At 51.1% G+C, this 17,609-nt stretch overlaps 1 protein-coding gene across 1 annotated transcript in view; it reads right to left on the bottom strand.

The window, feature by feature from the left end:
• Positions 1 to 17,609, bottom strand: part of CSMD3 (CUB and Sushi multiple domains 3) — a 1,283,181-nt gene that overhangs the window by 174,953 nt on the left and 1,090,619 nt on the right. Inside the window, 1 exon segment of the mRNA XM_068130918.2 lies at positions 5,641 to 5,826. Coding sequence (XP_067987019.2) covers positions 5,641 to 5,826 — 186 coding nt within the window.

The raw sequence follows: 17,609 nt of genomic DNA, 5'->3' as shown, positions 1-17,609 counted from the left end.
GCACAGTTCCGAGCATTGCTAAAGTCGGATCTCTTGAAATTGGCCAAACATTTTAACTTGGAGGTCCGAACTAATTTGAGGAAGGCAGAGTTGCAGGCCACGGTGATACAATCTATGGTGGGATTAGGAACATGGGACGAGTTAGCCTGGGAGTGGCTACCCGAAGAGCCAGAAGACGTGGAGCTCCGGAAACTGGAGTTGCAATTACGGAGCCAGGAACGGATCAAAGAAGAAGAAAGGAAAGCAGAAAAGGAAAGAGCAGAAGAAGAAAGGAAAGCAGAAAAGGAAAGAGCAGAAGAAGAAAGGAAAGCAGAAAAGGAAAGAGCAGAAGAAGAAAGGAAAGCAGAAAAGGAAAGAGCAGAAGAAGAAAGGAAAGCAGAAAAGGAAAGAGCAGAAGAAGAAAGGAAAGCAGAGGAGAGGAGAGAAGAGAAACAAGCAGAGGAAAGGAGAGTGGAAAGAGAACTCCAGGAAAGAAGAGAAAAGGAACAAGCAGAGGAAAGGAGAGCTGCAAGGGACCTCGAAGCAGAGGAGAGAAAAGCGGAAAGGGAATTAAAGGAACGTGACATGCAGCTTCAGCAAGAAATCAAATTCAAGGAGCTGGAGTTAATGAGAGAACGGGGAGAGGCACCACCCTTGCTGACGGGGTCGACACCTAACCAGAAAACCTGGGATGTGGGCAGACATGTGAGGCTGGTTCCACCGTTCAGTGAAAAAGAAGTCGCGAAATTTTTTCCACACTTTGAGAAAGTGGCTCGACAATTAAACTGGCCGGAGGAGGCATGGACCATACTCGTGCAAAGTGTGCTGGTGGGGAAAGCTCAGGAAATTTATTCGGCGCTACCAATGGACCAATGTGCAGATTATGAGGTACTGAAGAAGCACATCCTCAAAGCCTATGAGTTGGTTCCGGAAGCTTACAGGCAAAAATTCAGGAATGCCAGGAAGAGGGAGAGTGAGACCCATGTGGAGTTTGCCAGAGTGAAAGAAAACATGTTTGATCGGTGGTGTGAGTCAAAAGGAGTCGGGAAAGACTTCGAAACATTGCGGGACTTGATCCTGGTGGAGGAATTCCAGCAGTGTGTCCACGAGGACATCAAAGTGTACCTGCAGGAAAAGAAAGTACCGAAGTTGTGGGACGCAGCCACCATGGCAGATGATTATGCCTTAACCCACCGAATAGGGGTCCACGAACCTAACTCCTCGCCTAGATCTCCGCAGGGGAGGTGGGGAACAGCAGGTGCGGAGAACGACCATACATGGCGGCGGCCTCGAGATGATTATGGGGACAACTATGATACCCCACCGGTTCGAAATCAGAGGGATGCGGGCCCAAGACAAACTTATAGTTCGGGGGGCCCGAGGCAGACCCCGAGGTTTTCCTCCGGGCCTACTTGCGCATTTTGCAAAAAACCTGGACACTTGATGTCCAGTTGTTACCTCATGAAAAGGGACAACCCAGAGCGGAGTCCGACTATTACAACTCCGAATGCGATGGCTAGCGTAAGAAATCGCCATCAAGAGGGTTACCAACCATTTATTTCCGAGGGGTTTGTGTCACTGGATGGAGCCTCGACTAACCGGAGACCGGTTAGGATATTGAGAGACACAGGGGCCCATCAATCTTTAATGCTTGAAGGCATTTTGCCATGGTCCGAGGAGACGGCAACGGGGGATAGTGTTCGTTTACAGGGGATCGGGGGCGGTGTTAGTGCTCCCCTTCAGGTCATCCAGTTGGAGTCCGATTTGGTGTCAGGACCGGTCACCGTCGGTTTACAAGCCACGTTTCCTGTAGAGGGTGTATCTGTGGTTCTCGGGAATGATTTGGCCGGGGGTCAAGTTTATGGTAACCTGAGGGTTGATAAAGAGCCCAGCAGGGAAAATAACACCACACCAGCTCGGGATGGTGACAAAAGTGCCAAGTTATTTGTAGGGGGACTGAACTTCAAAACAGAGGAAGAAGTTCTGACCTCTGTCTTCAACAGATATGGGCCGCTGGTGGAAGTGCGGTTGGTAAGAGACTGGGAAACGCAACAGTCAAGAGGGTTCGGCTTTGTCACGTTTGCCAGCACAAAAGACGCCAGAGAGGCAGAGAAGAATTGGAATGGCAAGGATTTGGAGGGTCGGACCATAACAGTAGGGAAGGCATTTCGTAGGCGTCGAGAGGTCTACAGGAGAGGACAACTGGGCGGTAGTTTTGGTGGTGGCCGCAGTCAATATGATTATGGAGGCTCCCTGAGTTACGGCCGCTCCCGAAGGAAGAATGGGCAAAGTAGTGGCCGAGAGGAAGACCGGTATTCAGGGGACTACAGGGACCAGTGGTCCCACCCTAATTATTAGGGACGTTCTGAGAAGTTGAAGCACTGAAGGCGGCGGAGCCGCCGAGCCAAGATTCCTACACGAATTAACCGTGAACGCCGTTCCTAAAGGCGTCCATGTAGTGAACTTTCCTGCACGGACTAACCGTGAACTCCACGTTCCTCAAGGCGCCCATGTAGAGAACTTTCCTGCACGGACTAACCGTGAACTCCACGTTCCTCAAGGCGCCCATGTAGAGAACTTTCCTGCACGGACTAACCGTGAACTCCGCGTTCCTAAAGGCATCCATGTAGTGAATACTCGGCTTGGCCTCCCGGAAAAGTGCTATCGAGTGGCTTAACTGGCTTTATTTTTAAGTGATAACTGTGCCCGGGGGGAACTGATAATGTGGGGGGGTTGAGTGATCTGGTTTGTTTCTCCAAATTGGCCGGCAAAGAAAGTTTTCGCTGGGTTCAAACTTTCTTTCTTGAAGGGGGGGAGTGTTACATATTTAGGTGAATGTATGTAAATTACCATTCAGGTTGCTTATCCGTGTGTATTATATTAAGGGTTGTTGTGATGGGAGGGTCAGGAGCCCTTCGGAACCAGTGGCCGGAAACGGAAGTGGCCGGAAACGGAAGAAGAAAAGACACGAGGAGAGAAAAGGACGGTGCTTCTTCTTCCTCGCCCCGCGACGACGAGAAGGTGGAATCGACCTTACGCTGCGCGGAAAACGCGCCGTTGCGAAACGTCTGGCGAGAGGAGTTACCTGGGCGGTAAATACCTTTTGACACGTCCAGTCACCGTGAGTTCGTGCACGAAACCAAGCGTCCGGGACAGTTTGCCCCGTCTACAAAGACGCGTACGGGTCCGCACGTTGGGCCTCGCTCGCGTCGGAAGCCGCGCTGGGTTTTGCCCCATCTACAAAGACGCGTACGGGTCCGCACGTTGGGCCTCGCTCGCGTCGGAAGCCGCGCTGGGTTTTTGCCCATCTACAAGGACGCGTAAGGATCGCACTTGGGGCCTCGCGCACGTTGGACGCCGCGCTGGGTTTGCCCCGTGGCTTGGCAAGGAGGTGCGCTGCAGCCGCGGCCCCAGTCCGAGACGGCACGTTTAGAGCACGTCCGCCCGGGGCTCGTTCAACCGCCCGTGTGCGGAGAGGAGAGACATTGACCACGGAGGGAGTCAGGAGTGGGGCTCACGTGAGGAATGTATAAGATTAAGATGGCCATCTTAGAGTTTGTGTAGATGAGTTCACATGGTTGTAATATTGATTGTGCATTGTTGATGGTTGTTGATTGCTCAGTGAATATATTCTTGATTATTCCGGATCCTTGGTGTGGGGTTTCTTCTTGACCGGAATTCATATTGATTGCGTTACGAAAGCGTATAAACCATATATCTTTCTGGCGGGGTCCCTCCCACGGTCCGGGGGTCACCAAGACCAGGTAGTTACCGGGAGGACCACGTAACAAGGTCTAAAGAGTCAAAAGGTCAACGGGGTCTAAAATGTCTTGAAAGGTGTGAAGGTCGAAAGGCCTGAAAAGGGTCTAAAGGGTAGAAAGGTGTCCAAAGGATGTTAAGGTCTGAAGTGGTCTAGACTCTAGAGGGTGTAAAGGTCTCTTTGTGTAAAGTTATATGTGTGAATGAATGAATGACTGAATGAATGAATGAATGATCGTTTTAAGGCCATTTTTCCCCGCTAAAGCGGGGGTTAGCCTTGCGGGCCCCGTGACAATCATGGTTCCCTGTTTGAGGCAATGTTTTTATGGCCGGATGCCCTTCCTGACGCCAGTGTAAAGTTATATGTGTACCTATGTGTAAAGGTCAAATAGGTTCAAACGGGGTCTAAATGCATCTAAAGGGTCTGAAGGTTCCAAAGGCTGGGTGTAAAGAGTCTAAAGTTTATTTAAAGGTCTGAAGGTGGTGAAGGTCTGAAGGTCTGAAAAAGGGTCTAATCATTATGTATCATTATCATTATGTATCATATTTATCATTATCACTATTTTTATCATCATGTATCATGATCATTACCTTTTCAATAGTAGGTAATTAATAAAGATACGTTCTGTGCGGACAAACAAGCAAACAGACAGACAAATGGACCCAAATGCAATACCCCCTCGTATGGTGAGGCTAATGACAACATTATGTCAAGGATGTTTCCTAATCATGATCATGACGGAGTTTCCATCAATGTATGATTGACAGCTTGCTTGACTTGCAATGATATCTATCTATAATTCCAGTAATCTCTGTCTGTACGTTTGTCTGTGACCGCTGTTTCTCGACAACCACGGGTCCGATATACTTTTAACTTGCCAGGTATATTGCTGGGGACCCGAGGATGTGCCTTTTCAAGTTTTCATATTAATCGGACAATTACTTACCGAGCTATGTCCAAAAAACGATTCAACCAATCAGAGAGCAGCGAACTATCGCGTGTGCCGAACGTGGCGGGCACACTCTGCCTCGGATGGCACATTTGAGAGCGTATTCATTTATTTCACGTTTGCAAACTATGTTGGCGTTAAACTATGTTTTACAACTAATAAAAACGAATTTGCGATTCATTCGCTTTCCTGCGCGTTTGTGCACGCGATGGCGATTTCTTTACCAAACTCCGGAAGCCGTTCGCTTTGGACCAAACCATTGCATGTAAATAGAGGGGGGGGGATTGTCACCACTCGCAAGCCGTTCGCTTTGGACCAAACCATTTCATGTAAATAGAGGGGGGGGATATAATTTTAGATATAGATATAGTACGGGCATGCCCTAGTATGACAAATGCAGGAACTTGTGTGACATGTGTAAATTAGAATGCATACTGACAGTTTACATTCATGGCATTGCTGCGCTCCCCTCTTACTTATATTTTGGGCTTCTAAAACTCAGGAGTATAAAGATAGTGTGTTGAGCTCCAGGTGTGTACATGAAATCAGGTCTTTCTCAATATGTCAGTCGTTAATAGACAGGGCGTTGATAGCTTCCAACAGGCCGAGAGACAGGCTAAAAGGTCAGAAGAAACACTTAAATAAACTGCTGGATCTGTGGTTCAAATAAATGAGGAAATAGAGAGCGTGGAACACAATACTCCGATCTGCCTAATTTGATCAACTCCAACCTTTGCCCTGCTCTTAGCTCAAAATCCCATTTTCCAAGCACCTTGTTTTTTTGCCTTGTATTTCCACCACTAAAATTCTAGTGGACCTTAGCCTGAGCAACAAAAGCAATGACCATGGTTCGGCCCCAAATGCTCACCTCAGGAAGGAAATACTAAAAAGTGAAAAAAAGAGAGGTTTCATGGCCATTGCTTTATCTCAGGCTCATTCGCAGGCCACCCACCCATGCAGATGGGTGGCTTGTTGCCGTTGCTCCATTGGCCATCCGGCTGGCACACTGCGCTGGCCGTCTCTCCCGATTTCATGTGAAACCCCGTGTTGCAGGTGTAGGAGACGCGCCCACCGAGGGAGTAGTCCAGCGCTTGAATGCCACCATGCTCTGGTGAGCGAGGCAGGCCACATGAGACTACTGTTAGTGTTGGACAGACAAAGAAAGGAAATGGGTGAATGGAATTCTTGGTATAAATTCTATCATGAGCATTTATAGAATTGCAATTAAAGTATCGGGAGCCATGTGCTTTTCTTCAGAATACAAATTGGTAGTAGTGGGGAAATGGTAAATTCTGATAAATGGCTGAAGTCGTTAGTTTGTCAGAATCAATATATATATATATATATATATATATATATATATATATATATATATATACATATATATATATATATATATACATACATATATATATATATATACATATATATATATATATATATATATATATATATATATATATATATATATATATATATATATATATATATATATATATATTGTTGCGGATATGGGATTTGGCCTCCATCCATATCCGCTTGTAAGTATTCCCCTATTTCCCCAATACTTCCCAACTATCCCCAATCCCCCATTCCCTAGTCCCATTTTCTGTAAACAACACTCTGTAGAACCGACCTTCCCCTATTTCCCCCATTAAATGTCGCACCCAGGTTCACCGCATCTCACGTAGACAACTATAGGACATCTTGCTAGTTATTCTTAGTCTATGTCAGTTAAGGACTCGTTTCCATTAATTCTGACTCTTCGTTGCACCAGAATGTGATTGTATGGCACCGTTAGAAAGTTTAGGACCTCCCAATACCTCCCCGCAGCTCTTCCTCATGGAACTACAACCACAACAACTACAACAGCGGCGGCGGCGCGGGGAGTGTGCGTCCTCACTCCGGCTTGGTTAGCCGCCATTGAACATGTGCTCCGACGGGGTTACCACGCAGGGGCTCACTGTCAGCTCCTCGTCAAGGGCGGAGCCCGGTAACCCCCCGCACCCAATGGAAGCGGCGGACCAATTCCATCTGGGGCGGAGCTAACGAGCCGAGGGCGTGTCACTCCCCGCTGGACATGCGCAGGAAGAGGGAGGTGACGTCAGATGCGCCTCAGCTTGGAGAAGAAAGGACGCCACCTCCTAGCGCTGAGAAATACCTCCCCGCCTCTCTGGACCGGACCGGGTCGATTCTGCCCCTGAGCCAAGGTGCACCTTGAGCTATCGACTGCCTGCCCTTCCTTGCCATCAATCCCTGTGTGAGTCAGTCTTGTCCCGTTTGTCTGTGGTCTGTCGGGGCTAAGATAAGACTGTGTCTAAGTGTCCATCTTGCTGTGCTTTACCTCTTGTCGTGTAATCTAACCGTTCTGCATAACCAATATTATATCCTCCTCCGGAGGTCTTGAGAACTGTACCCCTTGTGTCGTTGCCTTAATCTCAGCCGTTGTGTCCTTTTCCTTCATTGATTTAGCATAGCGCGATTCGGCCAACGTTCGAGTGTAATCGGGTAACTTGTGCGAACACGGCGGCCATTCCGCTCGGTCAAGCAACATCTAAGTCGTGTCCGTAACAATTGGTGTCGGGAAGTGGGATTGGACCCGGAGCGCGTTTCACGCGCTCGAAATTATAACGGCGAAATTTGATTGTTTTACAAAAATAAAAACCCGAATTTTGAAAGTCGCGCTATGGCAGATCAAGACGGCTGGGTTCCGGTAGAGGAGAGTGAGGCAGGGTCGATCCAGGACCAAATTGAGGGACATGAGGAGAGCGAAGCAGTGAGGATGGCAGGGTCGCAAAATGGCGGCCTCGCGCACGAGGTTGCGGGCGCGCAAAATGGCGCCTCGCACATAGCTACGGCGGCCGCACCCGCTGCACAAGTGGGAGGGATGGCCCAAATGCAGGCCCTCATGGAGCAATTTATGGTGCAAATGCAGGCGTCCCTCAAACTGCAGAGTGAGCAATTGGGGGTAATGGGGAACCGGATGGATGCTCAGGGTGAGCGATTGGAGGGCCAAATGGGGGTAATGGGGTCCAATAGCGAGAAATTGAGGGAGGACATGGGGTCCAATAGCGAGAAATTGAGGGAGGACATGGGGGCCAATAGCCAACGGTTAGAACAAAGGATGGGGGCCCAGATCGGAGGGTTAGGGAGTAGAATAGAGGGATTAGACAATAGATTAGGGGAAATACAGGAGGGGTTAATGGGGGTAGAAAACAGAATGGCCGCTCAAGAGAATCAAATGGAAGGGATGCAAAAGGGGTTAGAGGGGTTAGAAAACAGTATGGAAGGCAAATTGAGGGACATGAGGGACCAAGCGGAAAGGGAAGTTAAACAAATGGGGCAGCAGATAGAGGGGGTCAGAATGGGGGTAGAAACTAAACTGGATGCTCACAGGGAGGAAATGGAGCAGATGAGGGTGGCATCTGGGCAGGAGATGCAAGTGATGGGAGAAGAGATCAGAAGAGGGGTGAGTGAGGAGGTCGGAGGAGTGCGCGAGGAGGTGAGGCACTGTAAGGAGCACATGGAGAAGGAGGTGAGAAAGGGGACTGTAAAATTGCAAGGGGGCATCGAGGACCTGACGCAGGAGGTGGAACAGCTGACGGAGGGACAAAAAGAAGTAACGGAGCAGGTTCAAAGGAACACTGCGGTACTAGGAGGGTTAAGAGCGACACAAAACGACATAAAAAATGACTTAATAGCGACACAGAAGCAATGTCAGATGGTACGTGAGGGACTGACAACGAGGTTAGACGAGGTGACAGAGGTAATGGAGACGAAGGACCGGCAGGTGAGGACGCACATGGAAACGGTCAAGGTAGCCTTAGAGGACGAACTTGAGGAGACGTACCGGGGAATAAAAGAGGTGAAGCAGAAATTAGAAGAAGTGGAAGAAGGGGTGAGCGAAATTAAGAAGCGACGGAGAGGGGATAAGAAAGAGATAAAAGAGGAGATAAAAGAATTGGTCCAAAGTCTGTGTTCGGATCGTGATGATGTGCTCATTAACCGGATGAGGGATTCGCAGGTGATGGAGGAGAAGCGAAGAGGAAGAGGACCCGGTGTAAGTGGTGACCAATATGGTCGTGCGTATGATGCGCCAGGTGATTTAATGAGCTTGGGGGTCGAGATGGACCCGGGTGTTCGTGAGAGGCCGTTGGTGAAGTGTGCGACAGGTCTGGTGTGCGAAAAAGGAGGTGTGCGAGAAAGTCCGACTCTGGGGTGTGTGAGGAAAAAGTGCGTGCCAAGGAGTGAGGGTGCTGGCGAGAGTGAGTCGGTCGTAGCGCGTGTGCGAGGGAGCACATGGAAGCGCGGTGTGGTAAGTGTTACAGAGGGTGTGACGGGAGAGTGTGCGCGAGAGAGGTGTGTGACGGACAGGTGCATGGGGAAAGAGTGCGCTGTCAAAGGCAAGGAAGAATGCACGCCTGTGGTGAGTGTTACAGAGGGTGTGACGGGAGAGTGTGCGCAAGAGTGTGCGCGAGAGAGGTGTGTAACGGACGGGTGCATGAGGAAAGAGTGCGCTGTCAAAAGTAAGGAAGAGTGTACACCTGTGGTGAGTTTTACAGAGGGTGTAACGGGAGAGTGTGCGCGAGAAAGGTGTGTAACGGACGGGTGCATGGGGAAAGAGTGCGCTGTCAAAAGTAAGGAAGAATGCACGCCTGTGGTGAGTGTTACAGAGGATGTGACGGGAGAGTGTGCGCAAGAGTGTGTGCGAGAAAGGTGTGTAACGGACAGGTGCATGAGGAAAGAGTGCGCTGTCGGGAGTAAGGGTGAGTGCGCTGTCAAGAGTGGAGGTGAGAGTAGTAAGAGTGACACGGAGCATGAGTTGGTTGTGACAGGTGAGAAAGGAAGCACACCTGGAATGGTAGAGCGTGTGTGGGAATGCACGCTGGAATTGGTCGTGAGGCACGTAGTTGGGTGTGCGAGTGAGGGCACACCTGTGATTGTCACAGAGGAGGTGACCGAGGAGGGGGCGCGAAGAGGTGTGTTGGTGAGGTGTGCGACCAATGAATGTGTGCCAAAGTGTTCGGTGGTCAGGTGTGTGACCAAGGCTGGGAGTGGAATGAGTGTACCTGGGTGTGTTAGAGAAGGTACGACGAGGAGCATGGGAACGGCTGGATGTATGAGGAAGAAAGGGGTAGCGTATGCGTTTAAGCATGCAGGTGAAGCATCGACGGTAACCGGGTTAGCGGTTAGGGCGACTTATAGCCGAATCGGGCCCTCGGTGCGCGTCGGGCAGCTTCGCGTGCCGCGAGGACCAGCGGGGATCCGAACCACGGCGGTTTCGAAAGAACCGCCGTACGCGATCCACGCTGTGCCTCGCTTGGAACCGCCGCGTCCGGGCTCCACTAGGCGGAGCGGGCAGCCCGATAGGAAGGGTCGTCATGGCGACCACTTTTTGTTGAGGCATTCCGGCAGGTCGAGATCGGGCCATGGGATGGCTCCGTGCCGAGATGGTGCGTGGGGTCTCGGGCCGGGTAAGCCCCCGTCCCTGCCCCGAATGCGGGACGCATCCAGCCGCTGGCACAGAACAACCCGCATTCATGGCTTGGCTGTACGCAGCCGAGCCTTAGAAGTAAATTGGCGCACCGAGAGGCATTAGTGAGTAGACTGTGTGATGAGGTTAGTGTTTTGGACCCAAAATTAGAAAAAAAACAAAATTTGATGATTGGCAAAGGATTGGCAGTAATGATTGGCAGATGATGGGTAGTGATTGGCAAATTTTTGATTTTTTGAAATTTGATGTGCAAAATTGGTAGTGGGAGATGCCCGATGTGGTGGGATGGCAACTCTGTCATCCCTCACAAAAGGGGGGCAGATGCGCAATAGATTATGGGGTGTATGGCAGTGAAAACTAGCCCGGGTGGGTTAGGATATGGTGTGTAGGGCCCTAGAAGATGACATTAGGTGACGTTAAGGTTAGTTAGTGACAATGATACCTGCAGTGGGGACGCAGGTAGATTAGTGTGGATTATAATGACGAGGGAGCGCAATAGTTTAAAGGGACGACTGGGAAGCGCAAGTTTCAGAGGGGAGTAGTTAGATGAGATGATGCCGTGTGTGTGAGGATTGAACAGGTGTGATTGCACAGGTGTGCAACTGGACAGGTGTGTGGAGCAGTGTATGAGTAGTGAGTGTTGTGGATCAGCGCGAATGCGCTTGGGGAGAGAAGGGTGCAGGTGGCACCAGGTGTGAGAGCACAGGTGTGCAAGTACAGGTGGGTGGAATACATGGAGTAAGTGGTACGGAGTGGTGTGCATGGTGCGAAGGTGTGGATGGGGGAAGAGTGGACCCCTTTCACGAGTACCCGGGGCGGGTAGTGTAAGTGTTAGGTAGAGGGTATAGGTAAATTGTGGTTGGATATTGGCATTTGTGGTGCGGTTGCAGAATGGTATTGTGGATGGGTGCATTAGTGTTGTGGAAATGGCTGGGCGTGTAGCCTGTTAGTGTGTGTAGTTGGTTGGGCGCTCCACCACTGTGAGGATGTCGGCCAGGTGAGGCCGCAGGTGGGCTCTGGGAGCCGGTAGTAGTTGTTGTGGATGGGGCCCGAGGATCCGGAGGACGGACCCGGGTAGCCCAGTGCCAGAGGGCACCAGTGGGGTGACAGAGCCAGGAGAGGGCCTTCCCCAGTTAGTTAGGTTAGGGTGAGGAGCAGGTAAGCTCGGGTGGCAACTACAGTGGTGGAGGTGTGCAGGTGGGTAGACCTGCTGGGAGAGCTACACGTCACAGCCCAGAAATTGTGCGAAGGCACCGGGAGATGAATCGGGGGAGTGAGACCCCAAATTGAGAAGCACCACAGTTTGGTTAATGGGAATTGGTTTTTAGAACCCATAGTGTAAGTTGGCCAATGGATTGGCAGGGAAAGACCCCGGGTAATGTAAAGTTGTTAAAGTCATTTAGGAAATAGTTAGGATTGATGAACCTGTCGCACCATACGCAGCCACTTACCTGTGGTGATGATGATGACTCCACACCTGTGTTCCTTTGTTCTGTGTTGCAGGAAATGAGAATTGCTGGTTGGAGTGGTGAGACGCATCACGACGTGGATGAGACATTGGGGTGATTCCATCTCTCCCTCCTTAGGAGGGACTGATGATGAATTGGTGATGGCAAATTTTGATGTTGAGTTGGAGATGGCAAATTGTGATGAGAGTTGGAAATGGCAAATTTGATTGGTTAGGAGGGAGAGAAGACGAATTTGGTTTATGGGAGGAACGGGGAAGACAGTAGGGACGTTTGTTGATGTGTAAAGTAGATGTTTATGGGTAGTGTTGTGTTTTGTGGATACAGTAAGGGGTAAGGGAGGGGCAATGTAGGTTACCTGGTGGGGGCGGGGGGCGTACGGTAGGAACGTACCTGTCTCACCTGGTTCCCATGTGCCCCCAGTGTGCATCACCTTGTGTTGCGTGCACTTTTGCGCCCTTACCACCTTACTCACTTGTCTTCTTCTTTTGTCTCCCACCTCCGAGGATCTGGCTTTGGGGCAGAGAGAGAGGAGAGAGAGGTGCTGGCTCCGCAGTTGTGGGCCTGTACTTTCGCTGCTTGCTGCCTGGATCGATACACCATATGGACCGCAATTTTTGTGGCCGCCCACCATGGACCGCAGTTCTCTTGCGGGCAAGCACCACCCGTTGATGGACCTATGGGTCAACGTGGCACCTATGCCATACAGGTGAACCACTTATAGTTGGCCCCCCTGACGGCCACAATTCAGAAATGGACGCGGTTGGCGCCTTTCTTTATTCTTGAAAGAAGCCAGAACACCAAGTGGGCTCCAAGGCAAGACCAGCGGCAGAACATCGGCCGGCTGCGACACCACCGGTGACTATTGAACACTTTATTGGTGCACCGGATGGTGCTGACTGTATGAATAAGGGTGGTGCTTTTGGTGCTTGGATGGGGTGCTCTGCACATTATTAAAGGCCGTAAGGCCACAGAGCACTCGTGGGTTGGTGTATCGATGCTGGCATGCGTGCTCTCTCTATGCATAACATCTGCATGTGTTCCTCCAAAAACAGGTCCTGGATCGTAGTGTAAATATCAGTGCAGTCTTGTGTAAATAATGCTCCCTACCGGCTGTATGTTTAGTTTGAGGATTCTTTCCGCGATTCGGTTATCCTGTGGGTGTGTTTCTGTGAGGAGAAGGGTGCAACGTCGCAGGGGGACATATTTACTCATTTGTGAACATCTGTAAAACTGTCGCACTCAGGGTTGAGTTAATAGTAGAGGGAACTACATCTGAGTGCCACACTAACGTAGGTAAAAATTTATCGGGTCGGGACGCCCCGAGGTAGAGAAGGGTGCAATGTTGCGGATATGGGATTTGGCCTCCATCCATATCCGCTTGTAAATATTCCCCTATTTCCCCAATACTTTCCAACTATCCCCAATCCCCCATTCCCTAGTCCCATTTTCTGTAAACAACACTCTGTAGAACCGACCTTCCCCTATTTCCCCCATTAAATGTCGCACCCAGGTTCACCGCATCTCACGTAGACAACTATAGGACATCTTGCTAGTTATTCTTAGTCTATGTCAGTTAAGGACTCGTTTCCATTAATTCTGACTTTGTTGCACCAGAATGTGATTGTATGGCACCGTTAGAAAGTTTAGGACCTCCCAATACCTCCCCGCAGCTCTTCCTCATGGAACTACAACCACAACAACAACAGCGGCGGCGGCGCGGGGAGTGTGCGTCCTCACTCCGGCTTGGTTAGCCGCCATTGAACATGTGCTCCGACGGGGTTACCACGCAGGGGCTCACTGTCAGCTCCTCGTCAAGGGCGGAGCCCGGTAACCCCCCGCACCCAATGGAAGCGGCGGACCGATTCCATCTGGGGGGGAGCTAACGAGCCGAGGGCGTGTCACTCCCCGCTGGACATGCGCAGGAAGAGGGAGGTGACGTCAGATGCGCCTCAGCTTGGAGAAGAAAGGACGCCACCTCCTAGCGCTGAGAAATACCTCCCCGCCTCTCTGGACCAGACCGGGTCGATTCTGCCCCTGAGCCAAGGTGCACCTTGAGCTATCGACTGCCTGCCCTTCCTTGCCATCAATCCCTGTGTGAGTCAGTCTTGTCCCGTTTGTCTGTGGTCTGTCGGGGCTAAGATAAGACTGTGTCTAAGTGTCCATCTTGCTGTGCTTTACCTCTTGTCGTGTAATCTAACCGTTCTGCATAACCAATATTATATCCTCCTCCGGAGGTCTTGAGAACTGTACCCCTTGTGTCGTTGCCTTAATCTCAGCCGTTGTGTCCTTTTCCTTCATTGATTTAGCATAGCGCGATTCGGCCAACGTTCGAGTGTAATCGGGTAACTTGTGCGAACACGGCGGCCATTCCGCTCGGTCAAGCAACATCTAAGTCGTGTCCGTAACAATTGGTGTCGGGAAGTGGGATTGGACCCGGAGCGCGTTTCACGCGCTCGAAATTATAACGGCGAAATTTGATTGTTTTACAAAAATAAAAACCCGAATTTTGAAAGTCGCGCTATGGCAGATCAAGACGGCTGGGTTCCGGTAGAGGAGAGTGAGGCAGGGTCGATCCAGGACCAAATTGAGGGACATGAGGAGAGCGAAGCAGTGAGGATGGCAGGGTCGCAAAATGGCGGCCTCGCGCACGAGGTTGCGGGCGCGCAAAATGGCGCCTCGCACATAGCTACGGCGGCCGCACCCGCTGCACAAGTGGGAGGGATGGCCCAAATGCAGGCCCTCATGGAGCAATTTATGGTGCAAATGCAGGCGTCCCTCAAACTGCAGAGTGAGCAATTGGGGGTAATGGGGAACCGGATGGATGCTCAGGGTGAGCGATTGGAGGGCCAAATGGGGGTAATGGGGTCCAATAGCGAGAAATTGAGGGAGGACATGGGGTCCAATAGCGAGAAATTGAGGGAGGACATGGGGGCCAATAGCCAACGGTTAGAACAAAGGATGGGGGCCCAGATCGGAGGGTTAGGGAGTAGAATAGAGGGATTAGACAATAGATTAGGGGAAATACAGGAGGGGTTAATGGGGGTAGAAAACAGAATGGCCGCTCAAGAGAATCAAATGGAAGGGATGCAAAAGGGGTTAGAGGGGTTAGAAAACAGTATGGAAGGCAAATTGAGGGACATGAGGGACCAAGCGGAAAGGGAAGTTAAACAAATGGGGCAGCAGATAGAGGGGGTCAGAATGGGGGTAGAAACTAAACTGGATGCTCACAGGGAGGAAATGGAGCAGATGAGGGTGGCATCTGGGCAGGAGATGCAAGTGATGGGAGAAGAGATCAGAAGAGGGGTGAGTGAGGAGGTCGGAGGAGTGCGCGAGGAGGTGAGGCACTGTAAGGAGCACATGGAGAAGGAGGTGAGAAAGGGGACTGTAAAATTGCAAGGGGGCATCGAGGACCTGACGCAGGAGGTGGAACAGCTGACGGAGGGACAAAAAGAAGTAACGGAGCAGGTTCAAAGGAACACTGCGGTACTAGGAGGGTTAAGAGCGACACAAAACGACATAAAAAATGACTTAATAGCGACACAGAAGCAATGTCAGATGGTACGTGAGGGACTGACAACGAGGTTAGACGAGGTGACAGAGGTAATGGAGACGAAGGACCGGCAGGTGAGGACGCACATGGAAACGGTCAAGGTAGCCTTAGAGGACGAACTTGAGGAGACGTACCGGGGAATAAAAGAGGTGAAGCAGAAATTAGAAGAAGTGGAAGAAGGGGTGAGCGAAATTAAGAAGCGACGGAGAGGGGATAAGAAAGAGATAAAAGAGGAGATAAAAGAATTGGTCCAAAGTCTGTGTTCGGATCGTGATGATGTGCTCATTAACCGGATGAGGGATTCGCAGGTGATGGAGGAGAAGCGAAGAGGAAGAGGACCCGGTGTAAGTGGTGACCAATATGGTCGTGCGTATGATGCGCCAGGTGATTTAATGAGCTTGGGGGTCGAGATGGACCCGGGTGTTCGTGAGAGGCCGTTGGTGAAGTGTGCGACAGGTCTGGTGTGCGAAAAAGGAGGTGTGCGAGAAAGTCCGACTCTGGGGTGTGTGAGGAAAAAGTGCGTGCCAAGGAGTGAGGGTGCTGGCGAGAGTGAGTCGGTCGTAGCGCGTGTGCGAGGGAGCACATGGAAGCGCGGTGTGGTAAGTGTTACAGAGGGTGTGACGGGAGAGTGTGCGCGAGAGAGGTGTGTGACGGACAGGTGCATGGGGAAAGAGTGCGCTGTCAAAGGCAAGGAAGAATGCACGCCTGTGGTGAGTGTTACAGAGGGTGTGACGGGAGAGTGTGCGCAAGAGTGTGCGCGAGAGAGGTGTGTAACGGACGGGTGCATGAGGAAAGAGTGCGCTGTCAAAAGTAAGGAAGAGTGTACACCTGTGGTGAGTTTTACAGAGGGTGTAACGGGAGAGTGTGCGCGAGAAAGGTGTGTAACGGACGGGTGCATGGGGAAAGAGTGCGCTGTCAAAAGTAAGGAAGAATGCACGCCTGTGGTGAGTGTTACAGAGGATGTGACGGGAGAGTGTGCGCAAGAGTGTGTGCGAGAAAGGTGTGTAACGGACAGGTGCATGAGGAAAGAGTGCGCTGTCGGGAGTAAGGGTGAGTGCGCTGTCAAGAGTGGAGGTGAGAGTAGTAAGAGTGACACGGAGCATGAGTTGGTTGTGACAGGTGAGAAAGGAAGCACACCTGGAATGGTAGAGCGTGTGTGGGAATGCACGCTGGAATTGGTCGTGAGGCACGTAGTTGGGTGTGCGAGTGAGGGCACACCTGTGATTGTCACAGAGGAGGTGACCGAGGAGGGGGCGCGAAGAGGTGTGTTGGTGAGGTGTGCGACCAATGAATGTGTGCCAAAGTGTTCGGTGGTCAGGTGTGTGACCAAGGCTGGGAGTGGAATGAGTGTACCTGGGTGTGTTAGAGAAGGTACGACGAGGAGCATGGGAACGGCTGGATGTATGAGGAAGAAAGGGGTAGCGTATGCGTTTAAGCATGCAGGTGAAGCATCGACGGTAACCGGGTTAGCGGTTAGGGCGACTTATAGCCGAATCGGGCCCTCGGTGCGCGTCGGGCAGCTTCGCGTGCCGCGAGGACCAGCGGGGATCCGAACCACGGCGGTTTCGAAAGAACCGCCGTACGCGATCCACGCTGTGCCTCGCTTGGAACCGCCGCGTCCGGGCTCCACTAGGCGGAGCGGGCAGCCCGATAGGAAGGGTCGTCATGGCGACCACTTTTTGTTGAGGCATTCCGGCAGGTCGAGATCGGGCCATGGGATGGCTCCGTGCCGAGATGGTGCGTGGGGTCTCGGGCCGGGTAAGCCCCCGTCCCTGCCCCGAATGCGGGACGCATCCAGCCGCTGGCACAGAACAACCCGCATTCATGGCTTGGCTGTACGCAGCCGAGCCTTAGAAGTAAATTGGCGCACCGAGAGGCATTAGTGAGTAGACTGTGTGATGAGGTTAGTGTTTTGGACCCAAAATTAGAAAAAAAACAAAATTTGATGATTGGCAAAGGATTGGCAGTAATGATTGGCAGATGATGGGTAGTGATTGGCAAATTTTTGATTTTTTGAAATTTGATGTGCAAAATTGGTAGTGGGAGATGCCCGATGTGGTGGGATGGCAACTCTGTCATCCCTCACAAAAGGGGGGCAGATGCGCAATAGATTATGGGGTGTATGGCAGTGAAAACTAGCCCGGGTGGGTTAGGATATGGTGTGTAGGGCCCTAGAAGATGACATTAGGTGACGTTAAGGTTAGTTAGTGACAATGATACCTGCAGTGGGGACGCAGGTAGATTAGTGTGGATTATAATGACGAGGGAGCGCAATAGTTTAAAGGGACGACTGGGAAGCGCAAGTTTCAGAGGGGAGTAGTTAGATGAGATGATGCCGTGTGTGTGAGGATTGAACAGGTGTGATTGCACAGGTGTGCAACTGGACAGGTGTGTGGAGCAGTGTATGA

This window comes from Myxine glutinosa, chromosome 11, assembly GCF_964187855.1.
Source record: "Myxine glutinosa chromosome 11, kmMyxGlut1.1, whole genome shotgun sequence".
Taxonomy (NCBI): domain Eukaryota; kingdom Metazoa; phylum Chordata; class Myxini; order Myxiniformes; family Myxinidae; genus Myxine; species Myxine glutinosa.
This window is presented reverse-complemented; position numbering and strand designations above follow the sequence as displayed.